Consider the following 23,183-nt stretch of genomic DNA (forward strand, 5'->3'; position numbering starts at 1 on the left):
CTCTGTCGCCCAGACTGGAGTGCAGTGGCCGTTCCCAGCCACCGCAGCCTCGACCTGCTGGGCTCCGGCGATCCTTCCGCCTCAGCCTTCCAAGTAGCCGGAATTACAGGCGTGCGCTACCCCACCCGGCTGATTTTTTTATTTATTGTGGAGATGAGGTCTCGCTGCCCAGGCGGGTCTCGAACCCGCGGGCTCAGGCAATCCACTCACCTCAGCCTCCCAAAGGCGCGGGATTACAGGCTGAGCCACCGAGCCCAGTCGTTCCAACTATTTAATGTTTGTGTGTGTATCTATATATACACACACATATGAGGAAGGACCCCCAAAAACTGGAATTATCTTTTGGAGGGTGGGTCCCTTGTAATACATTCAGAATTTGTTCCTCTGGATCCAACACTCCAAAGCTTTTATCTGGAAGTTTTGAGAAGGCTACATCACAATCTGCAGAAGAAATGTCCCAAGTTGTGGCAAACAGGTGACTGATTCTTCTACCATGACAACACACCTGCCCACACCAGGCTGAGTGTTCCGCAATTTTTGAACAAAAAGGCATGACCCCCATGCTCCACCCATGCCCCACTCTCCCTATTCACCTGATGTTTTCCAAGCTTCTTTTTTTGTTGTTTCCCTGGCTGAAAAAAGTCCTAAGAGGGAAATATTTTGCCCATGTGGAAGAGGTGAAACAAAAAATAGCAGAAGCACTAGAAGGCATCAAGATTGACAAGTTCAAAACCATTTTAAGCAGTGGAAAGTGTCCTGATAGGTATATTGCATCAAAAGGAGAATACTTTGAAAGTTACTGAAGTTTAAACATGTAAGAATAAATACACAATTTTCTTTTAATGAATCAGACTCACTCTTGTCACTCAGACTGGAGTGCAGTGGCATGCTCACAGCCACGGCAGCCTTGACTTCTTGGGCTTGGGTGATCCTTCTGCTTTAGCCTTCCAAGTAACTGGAATTATAGGCATGTGCCACCACACCTGACTAATTTTTTGATTTATTATAGAGTTGATATCTCACCAAATTGCCCAGGCTGTTCTGGAATCCCTGGGCTCAGGCACTCCTCTCACTTCCGCCTCCCAAAGTGCTGGGATTACAGGCATGAGCCACCGAGCCTGGCTAAATACACAATTTTAAAATAAATTAATTCTGGGTTTCATGTGAATTTCCAAAATGGCCTCCTAGATACCATGCCATGACATGCTTTCCTTCATGACATGCTGTAAACATCTGGTCAGGTTGTAAATTGGTGACATTTTTATGGCTATATCATAGTCCATGCTATGAATGTGCCACTTTGTCTCCTGTTTCTGTTGCTGGATTCAGGTTGTTTCCAACTTTTCCCTATTCCAGATGAGAGAGCTTTAAATCTTCAAGGCATTCTGAGGTTCCTTCCATCTTCTTCAGTCTGTGACTGCAGGATGTAGGATACGAGGGTCTAGAATCCTTGCATGAAGCCAGAGTAATGTTCCCTTAACCTTCCCAAGAGTCCCAAATGTATGGTGGTGGGGGTGGCAATAGGCTTCTGTTATGAGGCCTTGTGTCTTGGGTGGGCACTAAAACCAAAGACTCAGCAGCCCGTGGCTGGGAAGAAGGATCCCAACTAGGATTTAACACCATGCCCTGTCTGGCTCTTTTCCCACTGCAGACAGCCATCCTGGATTCCCGTCTACGTCTGTGGGAAGTTCCAAGTAATCGATAATAGCAGAATCAGAGTAAATAGTGTTTACAGAAATTACTTCCCCAAGGTCAGTTTGACCTCGTCTCACCAATCATTATCACTACTGACTGGCAAACTTGTTTCACCTCAGTGGGACCCGTTGAGAAGCAAGATGATTAAAAATGATTGCTCCAGCCAGGTGCTGGTGGCTCATACCTGTAATGCCAGCTTGAAGCTGCAGTGAGCTGTGATCATGCCACCACACTCCAGCCAGGGTGACAGACTCAGGCTCCATCTCTTATAAAATATCAAAAGATTATGCTAGAGCATTTTCTCCATGCATGTGACACCCCACTCCAAAAAGATAAGAGAAGGTGTCTGGGCCCAGGGAAGTGTCAAAGGGTAGTGAGTTCCCAGCTCAGAGGTAACCCAGACTAGACGGCTGGCCTCGGGGGCATTGCTGGAGAATCCAGGCCAGCCTTGGCTCCACACCTCAGTCCCAAGGCAGTCCTGGATGCCTGGAGACCAAAACAGCAAAGGTGAAGGATGTCCTGCTGTGCTGCACTGAGCTTCGTGCCCCCACTTAAAATGCCACAAGAGACAATCAAGCAAACTATGGTAACCTGGTGGGGACAGGGAATCCTGCCTTTGCAGGAAGGCTCCCAGACCATACTCTCTCAGACCACTCCTGCCTGGGTGGGTGCTTAGGGGGCCTTTCTCACCCCTACAGGCCCCGAACTGAGCATCCTAGAGGGGCTGGGGTAGGAAGCAAGCAGAAAGAGAAGAGCTCCAGCTATTGGGGAACAAGGCATACACTGACACCCTTGACAATCCTGCATGCTGAGTTCCAGCCTACAGGGAAAGCTGGGTGGAACAGAGAGTTCTGAGCCCATGCTGAAGAAGGGCCATTTGGGAAAACAGACAGGGCCAGAGACCCAGGCCCCAATTCTGGCTCTGCCGTGCAGTCCTAGGCAATGCCCTTCACCTCTTTGAAGCTCAACCTCTCGTCTTTAAGATGGCCCTTCTGTCTCATGGTTTATGGGGTGGGACCACAGGGGACAGTGAGGGGACCACAGATGCTCCCCAGGGAGGATGGGGCTACCGAGGTGCAGAACTGCCAGTGGCATGCAATCCCATCGAGAGTGTTTTAAGAATCTATTAGTGAACCTAGAGACACTTACCCCCCCTAAAGTATGAGCTGTAGGGAAAGAAAAACAAAAAGAGTGAAAAATCCTGGCTTTGATTTCCTCCTCTGTGTCCCAGGCTGGCCAGCAAAGCTGGGCTAACAGGCACTGAGGGGTGCCGCCTGTCACAACCTTTCCTTCCAAAGACTCCCCCGTGCCCGGATCTGACATGCAATCAAAGCCAGATCATAACAATTCTCTTCAGAATGACTTGGCCCTCTTATTGGTCTCTCTGGAGACAGCCAAATAAGCAACTCAAATTGCCCAGCCCACGCCTGGCATTTATCTTCCCTATCCTCTGTGCCCTCCCTCCTCCTCGCCCTGCACTTTAGCCACTGGAAGGCCCACCCCCTCCCCCAGTCCTCTTTTAGTACCTTTAACTGCCTTGGGTTAGACACTCTGGGGAGAGCCTCAAAAAAGAATGACAATTTCCCTGTCACCTCCCAATTCTCGGCGTTCCCTCCCTCGGAGCAGGTGGTGCGTGTGTGTACCTGACACTCTACGGAGGACCAGAGCTGCTTTATCCACTGTGCGTGCCAAGCGCCTGGGACTGCAGGATGACAGGGCTGGCAGAATGGAGAAGTACCCCCTTCCCTAAGGCTCTCCCTGGGGGGGCAGATGGCTCCTTTGTAAATCCTTCTCCCTGCTGGGAAATCAAAGTGGCTGATATCAACTGTACAAATAGTTCTGCTCAGGTTTGTTATCACTGTCAGAGAAATAAGACCTTCCTTACAATTGGAAAAATAAGAAAAGCTCCCAAGATAGCTACCAGGTGGAAATGAGTTCGGTAGGGCATCGCACAGGGAAACCAGCTCCTGAGAAGTAAAATGAGTGGAAGATGAGGCATAATGGGGGTGGGGCTCGAGGGGGAGTGGTCAGGACTCCAGTGTCACCAAGAAGCAGCTGAAGGCTGTGAAGTGGGGAGGGTCCGAGCCAGTGGTGTACAGACTAATGTTCAATATAATACACTTGCTGGGGTCGGGGGGGGTGGGTTGGGAGAGCAAACCCTGACTTGTGACCTTTGCTGATTTTCGACTTTCCAAATGTAATACTTTCCAAATGTAATACTCCCACCATGGTCAATTTTAAGCTACCACTGTGAGGTCATTGAACTTGAGCAACTTGCTCCAGCAATTCTCTGGCTGAGCCAAGTTGTGTAGCCCACCCAGAAAGGAGTGCCGGCTGCCAGCAAGAGGTGCCGGGGCTCAGGCCAACACCTCCCCACTTATGTTAGGATGCTATGGCATGAACTTGTACTTTGGGATCAGCCCACTGTTTTGCTGTCTTTTGACTGATTGATAAAGTTTCTTTTGAAAATGCCAGGACCAGAGCAGCATCACTGAGGGAAAGAGGCAAGTCTAAAGAGCTCAATTCTGCCATCCTCTCACCCAACTGTCAGCTCTCATGGCTGGATTTGTTGCTCTTATTGTCCTCATATAGCTACTTATACACACACACACAGAGAGAGAGAGAGAGAGAGAGAGAGAGAGAGAGAGGAGGGGGAAGAAAGAAGTTACAGCTTCTTCGGGGACTGGAATGTGAAGTGGAGGTGCATGTTGACAGCCATCCCTTCCCAAGACTGGGTTTATATGTGCTTCCAAGTAGAAAAGAGGCCACAAAGACCCTATGCCTGGGACAGAAGGGGGCTTTGTTGATCCAGAATTCTGGTCTAGCTCATGTGTGTCTAGCCTGCACACTGGAATCATCTAGAGAATATTTAAAGCTCAAGAGAAAATGAGATTCTGATGGATGGGCATGGAGTGTGGTCGGGACATGGGGTTCCGGATGATTGGAATGTACAGCTAATCTGAACACTGCTTGTCTTCTCCGTGAGCCTTAATGAGAGAATCTGGTGGAATGCTTGACAAGCCCTTCCAACCCAAATGTTGTTCCTGCCTCACCGTGTGCAGGGGACCCGGCAGGAAGGGCTGATCACCTGCCCAACCTAGGGAAACCCGCTTCATTACCTGAATCCGCTCTCTCCACCCCAAAGGAGTTTCCTTCCAATCAAAGTGATGTGCTTCCTGTGGCTTTCTATCCCCCATAGATATCTGCAAAAATCTTCCCTCCTTATGCAAACCACTGTCCTGAGTAGCTGGGCCTCTGGGGTGAAACTGCTTGGGTCGAATTCCCAGCTCTGCCCAGATGATGTGACCTTAGCCAAGTCATTTAACCTTCCTGTGCCTCATTTTCCTAAGCTGGGGAGAGTAACAGTACCTGCCTTGTAAGGTTGTCATGAGGAATCAACACGAGCATACTTGAAAAGGACTCAGAGAAGAGCTGGGTGTGAAGTGAATGGTCACTAGCACACGGGACAATGCCAGGAGTTCATGAGAGCAGGGAGTGTGCTTTGTTTATCTTTGTGTTTCCAGTTCAGTGGTTGGCACAGAGTAAGTCACTCAGTTAAACAACAACGACTGGTGAAGGAATGAATGTTCTCCAAATGCCTAAACCCATGTCACATGCCCACACACGACTTATTCCCTAGATAAAGCATCCTTGTGAGGCTGGTTCTGGAGATCCAGAACTCTGGATGGCTCTCCAGCACTCTGGACAGAGACAGAGACAGATGGTCCCTGGGGGCAGGTGATAAACGGAGCATAGAAGCCTTCCATTGTGTTTCAAATAGTTTCTCCCAGTGCTGTTGGCCTGTGCTGCCAGCAGAGTGTCAACAGCGTCCTGGAGAACTGGAGCTTCTGGTTCTTCAAGGCTTCACCACACAGTGGCTGGCACAGAGAATGCCATCTGGGCAGGCACCAAGTGTGTGGAAGGTCTTTTGTCCAGAGCCCCAGCTTGCTTGTTCTCTGCAGGCAGACACACGTGGGGTAGGGGATGAACACAAGAATCTCCTGCACCCTTGTGTCTGGGGCCACTTCTAATTTGCACTAACTGCTGTTGACACCTGTTTGTTTACTCTCAACTTCTCCTTTGGAGTGGCTGCACAGCCAGCAAGTGTTCCCTGCACTAATAATCATTTCCTAAGCACTTGCTAGCATGATAGATGCCTGTGGGCACAACTCTGAGCTCTGCAGGCACTGGGCAAGGGTCTGTAGAGCACAAGGCAGAGTCTGCTGCACAAACAGGCGGTTACTGCCTTGGAGGGCAAGTCATCCTTCCCTGGGTCCCAGGACACCAAGCACATGGGGAATCAGAGCAAGACTCAGACTCTGGAAAACTGGCTGTGCTCAGGAAGAAATCCAAACTCCATGTCCAGGGAGGGGATAACTCCATTTCTTCCAGACCCAGGGCAGGAGAGAAGTGCCAGGGGGTTGATTTTGTCTTTCCAGACACGCAGCCCAGAGAGTCCCTGTCTAGTCAAATCCTAGACAGGCTTAAAGACACCAAGCGGCCATCTCAAATCCCTTTTATGGGTGTGTGAAGGAGAGAGGGAAAGAGGAAGAACTCCCTGCCACCCCAGTCCTTCGTAATCGGCCTGCCATTGCACAATTACTGGCTCTAATTTTTTTTTTTTTTTGAGTTGGAGTCTCACTCCATCACCCAGATAGAATACAGTGGCACGCTCATGGCCACTCCGGTGTCGACCTGCTGGGATCTGGCAATCCTTCTGCCTCAGTCTTCCAAGTAGCTGGAACTACAGGCATGCGTTATCATGCCCAGCTAGTTTTTGTTTTTTTTGTTTATTTTTTAATTTATTGTAGAGATGAGGTCTCACCAAGTTGCTCAGGCTGGTCTCAAACCCCTGAGTTCAGGCAATCCTCTCGCCTCAGCCTCCCAAAGTGCTGGGATTACAGGCTTGTGCCACCATGCCCGGCCTGGCTCTAATCTTTTCATGCTACACCAAGCTCACTCTGAGAGCTTGGGAAACTCATTGAGGTCTTGCCCAATCCTAACAGACCATGATTATATGCCACAGACCCTTGTCTGAGCTGCCCCTTGCATTCTTAGAGAGCAATCAGCGCTGTATAGAGAGCTCACTGCATGGCAGCTTGGTTGTAAGTGCTGCATATGTACTGATGCATGGAAACCACTCCTCCCCATCTTCCAGAGGAAGAAAGGGAGACACCAAAAGGTTGAGCAACTAGCTGAAAAGACAATCCACATCACCTTGATCCCTTGCAGCTAGGGTCAACCAATCAGTTCTTCAGTGGTGGCAGGCTGTGGGTCTCTGCCTTGGTGTCCCAGATTCCAGGACCAGCTGCGGCGTCCCTCTGACCCCTACTCGGCAGCCTTGCACAAACGTCTTGAATTCAACAGTCCCTTTGTGGACTCCTGCCCTCCACCTTCCTGACTGTGGGAGGAACTAACACCCCTGGAGGGTCCAAGCAGTGGTGTTGTGAGAGCAGTTGCTGGCAGCCCAGCCTGCGGCTAGAGCCTTTGACACTTCAAAAGTACCCACCCCCACAAAGTCCTTTTCACTTAATATGCCCAAACAGCTTGTTTCCTGTACTTCTCGACCAGGTGTCTGGGGAGTGGGGAAAGGAACTTTGTTACCAGGAGGTATCATGCTTGGGAAAGTGAGTCATAATTACCCATCCAACCAGGAAGTAAAGGAGCCCCTTTAAATATGTGTAGCCTTACATGGGGAGGGCCAACCATCACGGTACACTTTATAAAATGCTTTGTGTGCATTCACTTCATCTGAGCCTCTGGAAGGGGCTGTGAAGGTGTACGTAAGGACTACTCTTCCCACTTTTCAGATGAGTCTCTGTTTCAATTCAATGAGATCACTCGGATGGTAAGTGGTGAAGCTGGGACCCAAACACAGACCTTCAGCTGTCCTGATAACAATGGTACATGCCTCAGAAGGTCTTTATGAGGATTCAACAAGAGCATCCTTGAAAAGGGCTTAGAGCAGAGCTGGGCATGAAGTGAATGGTCATTAGCACACAATGCCAGGCGCCCATGAGAGCAGGGAGTATGCTTTGTTTGTTATGAAGTGCTGTATAACACAACCAATTTTACCACAGCCTAATTGATATAAACAATCATACCTGCCCAGCGACCTTTCACCAGCCTTAAAGTACTGAGAAATTCCTCAGCCATCAATTACCCCTGGGCAGAAGTTATTTGCCCCTCCCTCTGTGAGCCAGAGTGGAACCCAAAGATGGGACCTGGAATGCCAGAGTGGCTGCTTCCGGGTTGGCATGTGGGGAAAGGGACCTGAGGTGAGCCAGGAGGGTGCTTCGACTCTGCTAGGGTATATGGCCACTCAGAATCCTCCAGAAGGGCAACTATGGGCAAACCTTCCCTGGCCAACTGACCCCTGCCCTGGTCCCTGTGACCAATTAATTTGTTAGTCTCCATCCAACCTCTGAGCAGCGCCTTCTGCCTCCTCGGTCCTGGCCCCTGAGTACATACATGAAGTGACCCTGAAGCCTGGAGGGCAAGGAGCGAGGGAATTCTGAGAAGCCAGCATGAGGCCAGGATTCCAGGTGGGCTGAGTGGCAGGAGGACCAGAAGACGATGGGAGGTAATCCCATGCTCACTGTGAACCCTGCCTCCCAGCCCTAATTCCCGGGGGTGAAATTGTTTTCCCCACTCACAGAACTGAGAGGGCCTGCTTATGCGAGTGCGATGTGTGGGCTTCAGACCTTTGCCTTTCTAGCTATAAGACTCTGAGAAGCCGCCATAAGGGACGGAGGATGGGCAAGAGTCAAACGTGGAAAGCGTTCAGGGTTGAGTGGAGTTTGATTCAGAGACTCTTTATCCTGCAGGCAGGTCACAGACCATCAGGGGAGGAACAGAAGTAGGCAGAAGAGGTGTGTGCCTTGACTTCTGCTTTTGTTATCACTGCAGAAAAGGGATCTCCCTTTCTGCACCATCCAGAGAGAAGGCAGGAAGGTAGTCCCAGGGGAAACACTGAGAAACCTTTTGTGCCCGTGGTTCAAGCTGCCTTGTGGACCCAGACAGATCAAGGTGCCCTCCCTGGCAAGCTGGGAGATCTGAAGCCTCCCACTATACCATTGCCTCACCTAGCAGGAGGCAGGGCTTTGAGTCCAGAAACATTTGTATGGGCCAAGATTCTCTACTTCCTACTGACCCCATTCTATTCTACTGAGCATTGGCAGGACTACAGAGTGGGTAACAGGCTGGGCCTCTCAGAGTCCCAGGGCCATGGCCTGATCTCCCTTTAATATACTCTCCCTGGGAAGGGCTCTCACCTGCAAGGCCTGGAATCTTTGGCCAATGAAGCAGTGCAAAGTGGAAAATGGTGCAGCTCAAAAGACACAACTAGGCATATTTCACATATGCCTTTTACACCTCTGAACAGAGGCGGCTGAGGACAGCTGTGGGTGCAGGAGGATACAGCACACCATTTGCTAATCCACATTCAGATAAGACCCACCCCGCCCTCATCTAGCCCTTAAAGAAGCCTGGAAGCTCACGGAAGAGGGGCAAGAAGGGGAAGGAGGGCATGAGACCTGCTTCTCTACTCTGACCTGTCTTAAGAGCTGATGGTCTTGAGTGGCAGGCAGAAAGCTACATTAAGTGTGTTTGCTCATGCCAACCACTCTCTTGTAAAATACCAGCTGCCAAGGCCTTGCAGTGTGACCCTCCCAGGGAGCGTGGCTTTCCCAGCACCTAAAGGACTCTGGCCGGGGCTCAGTAAGGTCAGGCTGGGAAAGCCAGCCCCTTGCCACTTCTGACTCAAACTGGCAAACAGTTGAGTTGTTGGGTACCTACCAGGCATGTGCCATCCCTCACTTGCTTCTCCCTGTAGCCACAGCAATTCTGACTCAGGAAGTATAAGATAGGACCCAGGGCCATTTGTTAGAGTTGAGGTTTTCGGGTTCTTTTTTACAGGCTTGTAGTAATTGGAGAGTCTAGCATGGCTTTCTGCTGGGACCCAGAGACGGGGGAGGACTTTGACACTGTGACTATGCTACTGATGGGCTCACCGCAAGAGTTTAACCTTGATCTCCGAGTCTTCAGAAATGCTCACTGAAGAGAAGCTCTAGGTTGACTCAGACACCTCTCAGAACTTCTGGGAAGTGTTAGTCAAGAACCTTCGCAACTTGTCACTTGATCCTGGAACCAAATTACCTTCTCCTCTACCAGAAGATCCACCCCAACAATGGGAGAGAAGAGAAAAAATCTTCCAGGACTTCAGAGCTTCCCCTCCTTACAGGAGGAGAGGAGTAAGGACACTCTTATCTGTGCAAAAAGAGAAGCTAATCAAGTTGAGATACCTGCTACTCAACAGATTTTCTGACAGGCTTTCTCCACTTGAGAGGGAGTCAACAGACACCAGGCTTAAGGAGTTCAGAATGAACCAGGAAGTGAACCATTCAAGTGTGGCTGCAGTTTCTGTGTGTCCTACAGCTGGAATCCTTCGGAGAATGCCAGAATAGGGAATTATGACACTGAGCTGACTTCGCCATAAATCTTATTCTTGTACTTTCTTGCTGGTAATTTTAAGCAGTAGGTTAAGAATCCTACTCTATGCTAGGATAGACTGTATCAGTAATTTTGATAATGAGTTGTTAACTTTTTCTTCTATCTTTTCCTCCCTAACTTGATGCCAGTAATTTATAAAGGATTTGCATAGTTTGAATGTATTTGAATAATTTCAATATACTCTAATTTTTTATTTGACCAAAGAAGCATCCAAGGTCCTAAGTATTTCCCTGTGTTGCAGAAGCCTGAAAAGTCAGTGAGATGAAACACATCAAAAATTTGAAGTAAAGTAACTTCTGGGGAAAAGCATAATAATTAGAGTTTCTAGTTTTCAAAAATTTTAATTGCAGCAAAAGGAAATTTTGATGTGCTATTTTTTTCAATTTTCAGTTGTAAATAAATAAATAGAAACAATAAAAAAAAGATAGGACCCAGGAATCTGCATTTTAACCAGCACGCTGGTAGCACTGGGAGGTGGGCTCTGAGGAGCATACTCCGAGGAATTCTGTGCTTGGGAGGATGGAGGGGCCATTAACAGAGGTAGCTGCCCTGAAATGGCACCTGGTGCTTTCCTGGACCAGCTCTTCTCAGACTGTGTTGTATAATAAGTCCTCACTTAATGTTGTCCATAGGTTCTTGGAAACTGGGACTTAAGCAAAATGACATGCTGTATAACACAACCAATTTTACCATAGCCTAACTGATATAAACAAGAGTTAAGGCTGGTCACGGTGGCTCATGCCTGTAATCCCAACACTTTGGAAGAAGAAGGCGAGAGGATTACCAGAGGCCAGGAGTTTGAGACTACCCTGGGCAACTTGGTGAGATCTCATCTCAGCTACTTGGAAGGCTGAGGCAGAAGGATCACCTGAGCTCAGTATATCGGGGCTGCAATAGCCATGAGTGTGCCACGGCCCTCCAGCCTGGGTGACAGAGTGAGATCCTGACTCAAAAATGAAGAAAAAGAGTTAAGTTCTTACAGCATACAGTACACTGCTTCGTTTAAAGTAGTTTCCAGGAATCTATGGATGACATTTAGTGAGGACTTCCTGTACAAACAAATCATCTGGGAATCTCACTCAGGTGCAGATTCTGATTCAGGAGATATGAGGTAAAACCCAGGGCTCTGAATTTCTAACGAGCTCTGGAACATACCCATGCTGCTGGTCTAAGGACAATACTTTGAGAGGCAAGAAACTAGGCAGAGGTTCTCAAACATCAGCATGCAACCAAATCACAAGAAGAGTTAGTAAAACAGACTGCTGGTCACGTGTGGTGGCCAGTGGCTCATGCCTATAATCCCGGCACTTTGCAGACAGGAGGATTGCTTGAATCCAGGAGTTTGAAACCAGCCTAGGCAACAAAGTGGGACCCTGTCCTTTCAAAAACCAGACTACAGCCCACCCCACCCCCACCCCCCAGTTTCTGATTCAGTAGGTCTGGGCTGGGGCCTGAGAATGTGCATTTCTAGTCTGCTCTCCATTGATGCTGTTGGTGCCAGCCCTGGGACCACACTTTAAGAAATATTGGCCTGACAGTGAGAAGCGAAACAGGACAAGGCAGAATTAGGTAAAAGCAGCCCAATGCATCCTATATAACATAGGTACTTTTCTTTTTTAAAGTGCTGTTGCTCTCTACTGAATTCTTAACAAAGACTTGTTTTCCTGTGATCTCTTATTCTTTCTGGAACAGTGGGTGCATAGGAAAAAAAATAAAACCCAGAGAACTGAGGGCTATGGAAAGTTATATTCTATCTTAACCGAGATAGTCCTCTGCTTACAATGAAGTCTTCCAAATATGTGATTTTCTCTTCATCCCCATGTATTCCAAGACTGAACTGCTGTGCAGCATCAAGTATCTGTGAGCACATGGTGAGGCCTTACTGCTGCTTCTCCCACCTTCAAGTTACATGTGTTGGCCACCGGGGTGGGCAAGCTGACTTCCTCATTGTCACGAGATGGGGAACCCATCATGTCCCCATGTCATTGCATATAGCCACACTAAATGGTTCCACTTTCTCAGAAACCTTCCTTGGATCCTCCCATCCTACAAGGTCACATGGACAGCCACCCTCCACTGAGGGTTCCCTCCCTGGCATGCTGTAGCACGTCTGACCTCCCTTATGCCTATGACTTTGCCCTCACTGGTAGTCTAATATTTGCTTACACTGCCACCTGCAAGCAACTTGAGGTCAGGACAGGTCTGCTTCTCTGGAGATTCTATTTCCTAGTCAGTCTTGTCTTCAAATACTTTAAAACATCCATATAGACTTTCTGATTTGGAAAATATTTGGGACCATTCCATGTCCCAGAAACTTGTAAATGACTGCTGTGTGGACAAATATTCTAAGCTACAAACTCTTTCTTCCCTCATGGGACTGGTCCAGAGTAAACAACTATATACTGCCAGCCCAGTCCCCAAGGACCCAGGGGACTCTCAGCTGGCTGGGAAGCACGTGCAGGTGTGTCTGTCAGGAACCAGTTGAGGGAGGAAAGAGGCCCCTAGACCTGCTCTGCTTCCTGTTTGTCTGAACCTGGCCCATATGTTCCGACTCAGGAGATTTGGCCACAGGTAGAGAAAATCGTAAGACATGAGAAGGACTTCTAGACTGAGAACACAGGCTGTGCAGGGTAAGTGAGAAGTGAGGATGAGAGGAGGGAAGACTGCATAGTGTGGTCAGGGGCATGAGCTGGGGGGACAGGTGGTTAGGTGGGCTGAGAACAGACTCTGTAGGACAACTCAAGGGAGTGGATTTCCCTATTTTTTCATCATGACTCACAGTAAGGAATACAAATTTTCATCATGACCCAGTATATATACTCGTGCACACTTGTAGTAAAACTGAAATTAGAAGTCGCAAAATATTAATTACCATGATATGTGTGGTGATGTACTCTGACATCTTCTATTCCATTAAAAAATTGCTGGTCTCCACCCACTAATCTGACTTTACGATTCATGAGTAGGTCATAGCCTTCAACTTGACATGATCTGCCCTATTGTGTCTCAGTTATTTCACAGGAGCTTCGAGGCTTTGGAATTCTTGCTCGACAGGGTGCTCCCAACCAACTGAGCACCTGCTGTGTACCAGACCCCACACCAGATGCAGGTAGTTCCCAAGAGGAGAGGGCGTGGAGACCACCCTCGAGAACAGAGAAGGGTCACACACATAGACCCAAGAGCTGTGTGCCCAAGATGGCAGCAACAAAGGCAGCCATGTGCTACTCAGGTCCGAGACTTGAGGGCATTCAGCCACCAGTAAGCACCATAGACAGGCACCACCACCTCCCAGTGGCTGGCATCAGAAGTCCCTGCCCCTCCCTTATCCAAATGGGGGATACCCGAGCAAGGGTTACCACAGCCGATGCCAAGACCAGAGCAAGCTGGGCAAGTAGCTGGTAGGCAGGTGGGTCAGGACAAGTGCTGTTCTTGGCCCCACATCCTGCCTGCAGTCTTGAAAGACTCAGCAGCTCTCTGAGCCTCAGCTTCCTCTCATCTTTCAAATGGGGGTCTCCCCCACCCCCAGGAGGTGGTCAGAGATAAGAAGGTGGCTTTAGCCAGGCTCAGTGGCTCAGCCTGTAATCCCACGCCTTGGGAGGCTGAGGTGAGTGGATTGCCTGAGCCCATGGGTTCGAGACCCGCCTGGGCAACTTGGCAAGACCTCATCTCTACAATAAATCAAAAAATCAGCCGGGCGTGGTAGCACACATCTGTAGTTCCAGCTACTCGGAAGGCTGAGGCAGAAGGATCGCCAGAGCCCAGCAGGTAGAGGCTGTGGTGACTGTGAGCATGCCACTGCACTCCAGCCTGGGCGACAGAGTGAGACTCCAACTCAAAAAAAAAAAAAAAAGAAGGTGGCTTTTTCCCAGGCAGGGGAGCAGGCCCAGTGGGCACCTGTGGGCTGCAGTCAAGAAATGACTTTCACCAAAGTAAGCAGCACAGGGTGGCCCAGATCCCTTAATACTTCCCCTTCTATAAGGTGATAATATCCTCCAGCAGCAACAGCCCTGCACCTCCCAGCCTACATGCCCTGTTGAAGTTCTAGCCCTTCTCTCCTCCATGGAATGAAGCCCTCTCTTTTCCTCTCCCCTAATAACAGCCTAGAGGGTGGAAGAAGATCAGATGGCAGCACTGTTGGAAAACAAGAGGATGACTGGGTTGATCCTGGCAGCCGCCAGGATGCTGAGAGTCTGCAGGTCTTCCTGAAGCCAGGCTGGAGGAGGGAGATCCTTTTAGGATGGGTACCCTCCCTTCCAATGCACTTGGGGGCTTGTTTCAGAGCTGCCTGTTACTCTACTTACTAAAAGCTTTAAGGCATCTCATGCATCTCCAATTTATTTCTCATAACAATTTTGTTATATTTTTCAAACCCCTCTAAGAGTTCTGAAGGGAAAAATGAGCTACTCTGAAGGCATCCTGAGCCCCTTCTACAATTATCCCAGTGAGACCCTGCGGGAGACCAGCTATAAGCAGTGAATAGTGAAAAGCTATTTCCATAATGAAGGACTGTGCAGCCCTTGCCTTCTCCACTGTAATACAACCCTACTTCCCCCACCCCATGTCCCTTGGGGCTCACACCCCTCTAATGTGTGCGTGAAGGCCATGGCCTGGCCATGTCCCCGGGCTGGGAGTTGAGAAGCCACTCAGGTAACTAGAATGGATCAAGAGAGGTAAAAATAGAAGCAGAGAGACTCCAGCAAGGGAGCAGGGGTGCCTCCACATGGCCCTTCTCTCCAGCCAGGGGGCGGAGGAGAACAACCAAGGCCTCCCACAGTGACAGAGCCCTGGGGTCAGTTGAGTTCCTCTGGGAGCAGCAATAGGTCACTTGGGAAAAACCAGAGCACCAGGCCCTAGCATCTCGTGTCACCCAGGCCTGGCCTGGGCCAGGTAGCAGAGGCTCTGTCCCAGGCTCAACCGACTGGGAAACACAGTCCAGTTGCTGATGTCTCTTACCTGGCCAGGTGTGAGATAGGTGTGCATGAAGGCTTAGGGCCTCAGTCTCTACAGGTGTCCAAGGAGAACTATCATTCTGTGGATGTGGAACTGCACATGACTGTTTTGGGTAAGATGTCAGATGTTCTATGTACAAGAAGTTATTAAGTCTTCAGAAAGGCAGAAATATGTACACCCATCTTTGTTCCAGGGCTGTTGCTGCTGGAGGATATTGTCACCTTATAGAAGGGGACGTAGTAAGGGATCTGGGCCACCCTGTGCTGCCTGCTTTAGTGAAAGTCATTTCTTGACTGCAGCCCACAGATGCCCATCAGGCCGCTCCCCTGCCTGGGAAAAAGCCACCTTCTTCTCTCTGACCATCTCCTGGGGGTGGGGGAGATCCCCATTTGAAAGATGAGAGGAAGCTGAGGCTCAGAGAGCTGCTGAGTCTTTCAAGACTGCAGGTAGGATGTGGGGCCAAGAACAGCACTTGTCCTGACCCACCTGCCTACCAGCTACATGCCCAGCTCGCTCTGGTCTTGGCATCGGCTGTGGTAACCCTTGCTCGGGTATCCCCTATTTGGATAAGCAGCTTAGAAAGAAGCAGAGGCATCAGGAAAGGCCTGGATGTGTAAGAGACTGGAGAGAAAGGATCCAGGCAAGGAAGGCCTGGCCAGGAATGCAGGGAATGAAGGGCTGAGCAGCAAGACCCTCTGTGATCAGGAGAGCACAGGAAAGGGAGGCCCTCAGTGACAAGGCACTTCTGGGCAGCCTCCTTCTGCTTAAAGAATGCGCAGAGGCCCAGGTGACTGGGGAGCCAACCCAGGGACAAGCCGCTTGGGGACCCCAGCCTTGGGAGCGCAAGGCTGAGCCAGGGTCCATCCCCAGGGCCTTCCCAGAGGCCAGGCAAGGGATGTCCACATCCCAGACACAGGGCTGAGTTTTAGAATCATATGTTCTAGTGCTGACCCTGTGACAGTCTCACTGTGCAACCTGATGCTCTCTTATAATGTGCTTGAGCCTCAGTTTACTCATCCGTCACAGAAGAGACCCAGAACCTAAAAGGTCAGCTGGTCTCACCTTCCACCCAGCCAGGGTTGTAGTCCTGCCTACAGCACCCTGGATAGATGGCACCGCACGAGGCAGGCCATTCCCCATCAGACAAATGCAAACCACTAGAAGACGCTTGCTTTTAATCAAATGGCATAATGGCTGTAAAAGGGCTTCCAGAAATGAAAGCATAACTGAAGGGGCTATTATTAACATCGTTGGCATTAGAACGGCATCAACATGAGAGGCAATGTGAGAGAGGGTGAAAGTACGCTGTAGGAGGGTGCCGAGGAGGAGAGGGCACAGTGAGACCCGTTCTCTGGGGAGATTAGAGTGCCAGCTGGAATGGACACTCCAAGGCCCTGATGAGACAGGAGGCTTATAATTGCCACAAGAGGAAGAAAGGACTGCTCCTCATCCTCAGCAGAACCCAGGACCCTGGGGTCTGCGGTTTGTAAAAGACACCTATCAGACCCCTGGAATTCCCAGAGGTGGGGCCCCAGGGGGCTGGGCTGACAGGAAGGAGCATGGCTGTTTTGGAAGGCACAGAGTGGTCCTGAGCACATCTGCCTAGCAGCCTCTGCTCAGTTATGGTGAGGAGGTCTTCGTGAAGGCAGGGGGCTCAGGGAGGAATAAGCCAGTCTACCGAGGGCAGAGCCAAAGGGTCTTCAAGAATAGCCTAGGCTGGCCAAGAGAGACCAGAGAGAGCTGGTGGTCCACGGTGGTTTGGCAAGTTCAGGACTGCACTATGGGGAAAGCCAAGGTCATCTACCTGCCGGGGAAGAGCAGGTTCCAACCTGGCACCTGGCAGGAGACAGGGCCTCAAAATGGCTGTCGTTCCAGACCCAGACCCGTTTGCTCAGGTGTTTCAGGCCAGAAAGCCCAAGCTTCCCCTCCTGCATGAAGGTCAATCCAGAGCGACCTGCCCAGGGAGAGCCTCGTGCAGCAGCCCAGGGCCAGGTGGGTCAGTTTCACTCACCCACGATTTCGTTCTCCTCCAGGTTGATGGTCTCCAGTGCTGGCAGAGTGGTTAGCTGCTCAGGGAAGTCTTGGAACTGGTTCCGGGACAGGTCAATGGCCTTGAGATGCTGCAGGGCACTGACCTCGCTGGGGAGGCGATGTAGAAAGTTTCCTTCCAGGCGGAGCTCTGTCATGTGCAGGGAAGAAGAGACAGCAGGGTGAGTAGGGGGGGCTACCCAGAGACATAGTGACTGCCAGTTGCGGTTCCTGCCCTGGATGGGCCAGGAAGGTAGCAAGGAAGCCCCAGGCCATGGAGGAAGTCTCCCACAGAGCTAACTCTGTGCTTGTTTATGCTAGAGGAGGAATAGCTGGTACTACTGGGGGTGGGAGTAGGGGGCTGGCGGGGAAACCTGCACCTGATGTTGCAGCCTGCTGTCAGCTTTGGACGGAAGACTCTCCCAACAAAAGCCTGGGCCTAGGCGAGGGGTCAGGATTCTCTGGCTCTTCCTTCAGACAAGGTCTCATCTCCAGACCCTGGGGTGGTACAGGTCAGGATGGGCAGCCTCCTGGGCTCCCCACACCCCACCTAAGGGACACCACTCTCCACGGTCCTCCCTGCTCTTTCTATGTCACATGCCTGCTGCCCTGCCCAGTCACGGCCGATGACGTGGGTGGGTTCCTACCCCAAGAGCCGCCATTCCAAAAGCTGGCCAGCAACCTGTGCAGGGACCTGAGAAGGGAGCTGGCCCAAGGGAGACCCTCTGTTGGGACCGTGGCCAGGGGAGTGCTGAGAGACAGCTCGGGCTGGTGGGGGCTGAAGCTGAGATACCATGTTCTAGTGAGAGAAGCTGGGGAGCCCTAGGGCCCACGCAGGGAGGAGGGATGAGGGGCACAGGATGCAAGACCAACGAGAGGGGGATTTGGAGCCCCCACTGCCTGCTGCAAACTGACTGTGCCACCAGTTTTCACTACGCCCCCGCAGAAGGTTGTTTAACCCCATTAGGTCTTAGTGTCCTCACTAGACACTAAGGAACTAATACCACCAGCCTCTAGGGTTATTGGGATTAAGCATGCTAACATGGGGTAAAGCACTGTGAGAGGGAGACAGAGGTCAGGCCCCAAGGCTGCCCAGGCCCCGTCCATATGGGACCACACAGTGAGTCCCTCCCTTGTTACAGGAAATTCCCCACCATGTATGACCCAAGGGAAACTGAGGCCCAGAAATGACAAGCGACTTGAAGAATGTCCCTCAGCTCTTTTCCCTAGGGCTGGCTTTGTAGGCCTATTGGCACATTGTATTCATAAAAGTTTGCACACTCAGAAGGACCCCACCATTGGGGTTGAATGTCCTGTGTGGCCATCTTGAAAGTCTTTTTTTTTTTTTTGAGTTGGAGTCTCGCTCTGTCGCCTAGACTGGAGTGCAGTGGCCACTCCCGGCCACCGCAGCCTCAACCTGCTGGGCTCCAGCGATCCTTCCGCCTCAGCCTTCCAAGTAGCTGGAACTACAGGGGCGTGCTACCACGCCCGGCTAATTTTTGATTTATTGTAGAGACGAGGTCTCACCAAGTTGCCCAAGCGGGTCTCGAACCCGTGGGCTCAGGCAATCCACTCACCTTAGCCTCCCAAAGCGTGGGATTACAGGCTGAGCCACTGAGCCCGGCTTGAAAGTCTTAAGGATTTCATCCTTGAACTTGTGTTTTGTAAGTGCAGCCAGGGTCAGAGTCTGAGCTTACACTTGGTCTTGCCTCCCATGGCCTCCCTAGGATGAGTTGGTGGCGGACAGTTCTCCCACTCCCTGGCGCCCCAGGACCCACCTGGCCTCTCCTTCCCCCTCCCTGCTCTGCAGTGACACTGTAGCCCTCTACCTCCAGCAGGGAGGACTGGAGTCAGCATGTGTGCCCCATGCCGTCTCAGGGTGGAGCACAGTGACAGCTCCCCTGGCCCAGGGCCCCTGGGCTGGCAGCACCATGGCGTGTCTTGTGGGCAGCCAGCTGGTGGCTGAAGCATGGCAGGAGGGAGCCTCTCGCCCACCCCTGACCCAGGGACTGAGCCGGCCCTGACACACAGCTTTTAAAATCCTTTGAGTTGCCAGTCCACCATGGGATACGCGATGGGCTCTTAGGAAGGCAGGACACCTTGCTCAGCTTCCCTAGATCACAGGGTGAAACAGCCAGTCCAGCATCTGGAGAGAGCAGAAACCTAGCAGCAGTTACACCCAAGGGTGCATGTGTGCCTGGCTGGCATTGTGCGTAGAGTGCCTGGACCCTCATGAGTCTGCACTCCACACGCCCCGCCCCCCCCAACAGCCCTCCTGAGTCTGGCTTGAGTTTGGCCTTCTGGCTCACTCAAGGCACCTGTGGAAATGAGCCACAAAATATGAACTGTGTCATTTCATGATTCCGCATACGAGTGAAAGGCTCTGATAGTTGCATTTAACACTGGCATTGTTCAGTATAAAGCGGAATGGTAAAATTCATGCCAAGTTTTGATTTCTCCTTACTTAGAACAACATGAAACAGTAAATGAAAAGCACCACGACATGCTAAGAGAGAGCCTGAGGAAGAAAGGAAAAGGCTTCCTGAGTACTTTTTTTTTTTTTTTTTTTGAGTTGGAATCTCATTCTGTCGCCCAGACTGGAATGCAGTATCCGCTCCCGGCCACCGCAGCCTCGACCTGCTGGGCTCCAGCGCTCCTTCCGCCTCAACCTTCCAAGTAGCTGGAACTACAGGTGCGCGCTACCATGTCCGGTTAGTTTTTGATTTATGTAGAGATGAGATCTCGCCAAGTTGCCCAGGCAGGTCTCAAACCCGCGGGCTCAGGCAATTCACTCACCTCAGCCTCCCAAAGCGCGGGATTACAGGCTGAGCCACCGAGCCCAGCTCCTGAGTCCTTTTAAGGGTGTTTTCCCCCTGCTTTCTGGATAGGAGTCATTTCTTGCTGGGCCCCAGTAATCATGCAGCCAGCCCTGCCCTTCCCTCCCCGCTCCTACAACAGCCCCACAATGCAGCTGCTCTGAGGTCCCAGGAGCCCCACTCAGGGTCCCTGCAGTGAGAGCTGAGCCCCGGCCCCCTTCTCCAGGGCCTCTGAATCCTCACACCCCTGGGTATCAGTCCTACTGCAGGTTCCCTGCTCCAGCGCACTGGGGTGATGGGCATGTGGGAACTGCATCTGACTCATCTTTGTCCTTATATCCAGTCTCCTGCAGGGACTTTGTGTCATGAAACAAACGTGACAAATGATGAGTCTTCCTCCAGAGGCAAAAAGGTAATGCAGGGGGCCTAAACTGCCCCATCTTCCCAACTCTAGGGACAGCCTGAACCCAAGGGTCCATCCATAGATCTCCTTTCTGCTCCCTATAAATCCCCACCCCCTCCCACAGCCAGGTTCTTAGATAATCACACCTTAAACTATAAAACGCCACTATCCGGGTCACTATGATAAGGTCACAGTGTTGGAGTAGACATTGGAAGCATCTAGTCTGGTGTTTCCCAAACGTGCCTTTGCTAAACAGCATTTTCTCAAACACTCTAAGCATCTGCTGCCTCGGGGCCTTTGTACTTACAGCTCCCTCTTTTTCTTTTCTTTTTTCTTTTTTTTCAGAGACAGGGTATTGCTATGTCACCCAGGCTGGAGTGCAATGACACAATCATAGCTCACTGCATCCTCAAAATCCTAGGTACAATCAATCTTCTCACCTTAGCCTTCCAAGTAACTGGGACTATGGGTGTGTGCCACACTGCCCAGTTAATTTTTTTAACTTTTTGTAGAGATGAGGTCTCACCAGGCTTCCGAGGCTGATCTCAAACTCCAGGCCGATCTCAAACTCCAGGTCTCAAGCGATCCTTCCACCTCAGCCTCCCAGAGTGCTGTGATTGCCTGCGTAAGCCACCGTGCCCAGCCTAGTTCCCTCTTTCTAAAATGCTCTTTACCTATATGTTTGCAGAACTTGCTGCCTCACTTCACATGAGTCTTTGCTCAAACTTTACCCTATCTAAAGCGAATTCCCTCCCACTGGATTCCGCCCCAACACCCTGTGGGATTTGCCTTCATACCATCCAGTGATACCTACCATGCTGACTTACTGAGAACATAAGCTGCATGAGGGTGGGGCTTTGTCTCCCTTGTAAACTGTATGCATGACACTGTCCAGTGCACAGAGAGCACTCAATAAACATTTGATGAGTACAGGCTGGGTATGGTAGTTCACGCCTGTAGTCCCAGCACTTTGGGAGGCCGAGGCAGGAGGACCACTTAAGCCTAGGAGTTCAAGACCACCCTGGGCAATATAGCAAGACCTTGTCTCTAAATAAATAAAGTAAAAATTTGACGAGTATATAAATAAATAAATGAATGAATTTGACCTTGTCCCTATAAAAATAAAAAAATTGGAGTATATAAATGAGTAAATGAATGAGTTTGATTATCACCCTCATAGTTCTGCCAAATATCTGTTCCACATATACCACTGCTTTTTTTTTTTTGAGTTGGAGTCTCACTCTGTCACCCAGACTGGAGTGCAGTGGCTGCTCCCAGCCACCGCAGCCTCGACTTGCTGGGCTCTGGCGATCCTTCCACCTCAGCCTTCTAAGTAGCTAGAACTACAGGTGTGCACTACCAAGCCCGGCTCATTTTTGATTTATTGTAGAGATGAGGCCTTGCCAAGTTGCCCAGGCGGGTCTTGAACCCGTGGGCTCAGGCAATCCACTCACCTCAGCCTCCCAAAGCACGGGATTACAGGCTGAGCCACCAAGCCTGGCTCCTACTTATTTCTAATTATGAATGAAATGATCTGTTCCTACTTTTTTTTTTTGAAGTTCGAGTCTCACTCTGTCGCCCAGCAGACTGGAGTGCAGTGGCCGCTCCCGGCCACTGCAGCCTCGACCTGCTGGGCTCTGGCAATCCTTCCGCTTCAGCCTTCCAAGTAGCTAGAACTACAGGTGTGCACTACCACGCCCGGCTAATTTCTTGATTTATTGTAGAGATGAGGTCTCGCCAAGTTGCCCAGGCAGGTCTCGAACCCGCGGGCTCAGGCAATCCACTCACCTCAGCCTCCCAAAGCACAGGATTACAGGCAGAGCCACCAAGCCTGGCCCCACTGTTTTTTCTTAAACTGATTTTGTTCTTTACTTATATAAAAATAAACTAGCTGTTATTGCTTTCCACAAAAATACCATTATTCAATTCTCTCTGGACACTGTTGCCAGATGAAGAATCTGGACCCCAGGTGGCACCAGCTTGGAGTGGGGAGAGCAGAGCACAGTCTAGGCAGGGGGTGGCTGCCCCGTGGAGTCTCTCTGAAGCCACCTCCCTGGAGTCGACATTTGTTCTCAGATGAGAACATAGCCCAATTTCCCCTGGCTATTTGGTTCCTGCTCAGTACATTCGTTGAAGCCATCATTTCCTAGGAACACACTGTCATGCTCAATGTGGTCTGGTTGCCAACAGCCCCTCCAAACTCCCAGTTCACTGCCTGTCTGCCATTTTTGAGGGCACAGCTTTGCTTGCAAGTCCCACTTGGTGTTCCAGACAGGGAAGTGGCCAGTGTCGACGGTGCCAACCGTCCCCAGGTTTGTTTCATTTCCATGTTTGGGAATCCCAGCATGCCTAACAGCCCACCTGGCCCCCGCCCCTCCCTCCCTGGAAACTGCTGCATTCCACTAGCAGTTCTGCTGGGTTACACAGACATCCAGGGCATGGGCCAGCATCCAGAAGCAGGGATATGGTCTAGGTGGAGGAGAGAGAGGGGCCCCTCTGAACCTCTCCTCCAGAGGCTTGTGGTGCGAGGCCATATGATGTAGGAGTTACAAGTCAGAAGTCTCAGGTTTCAAAATCAGACTGCCACTTCCTGACTGCATGACCTAGGGTAAATTGTTTATTTAGCTTTGCCCTGGTTTCTTCATCTGTGAAGTGACAGTACCAGACCCTCTCTATAGGGTTGTTGTAAGGTTCAAATGAATTAACGCATGAAAAAGGCTTTGAACTGCGCAAGGCACACAGTACATACTATGTGAATATGTGAGCTAGACGGAAGGATG

The 23,183-nt window shown here is 50.6% G+C and overlaps 1 protein-coding gene across 6 annotated transcripts in view; it reads right to left on the reverse strand.

Moving 5' to 3' along the window:
- The window catches only part of LRRC20 (leucine rich repeat containing 20), a 92,590-nt gene that overhangs the window by 9,906 nt on the left and 59,501 nt on the right, over positions 1-23,183 (reverse strand). For 5 of the 6 annotated variants that reach the window (XM_021712232.1, XM_008057850.2, XM_021712234.1 and 2 more), the window contains one exon: positions 17,168-17,335. The exons of the other annotated variant lie outside the window; for it this stretch is intronic. In XM_021712232.1, coding sequence (XP_021567907.1) covers positions 17,168-17,335 — 168 coding nt within the window. The remainder of the gene's footprint in view (positions 1-17,167; positions 17,336-23,183) is intronic. 6 annotated transcript variants of the gene reach the window in all.

Source organism: Carlito syrichta, unplaced genomic scaffold (genome assembly GCF_000164805.1).
Source record: "Carlito syrichta isolate Samal-C Ts95f unplaced genomic scaffold, Tarsius_syrichta-2.0.1 Scaffold303141, whole genome shotgun sequence".
In the NCBI taxonomy this organism is placed as follows: Eukaryota; Metazoa; Chordata; class Mammalia; order Primates; family Tarsiidae; genus Carlito; species Carlito syrichta.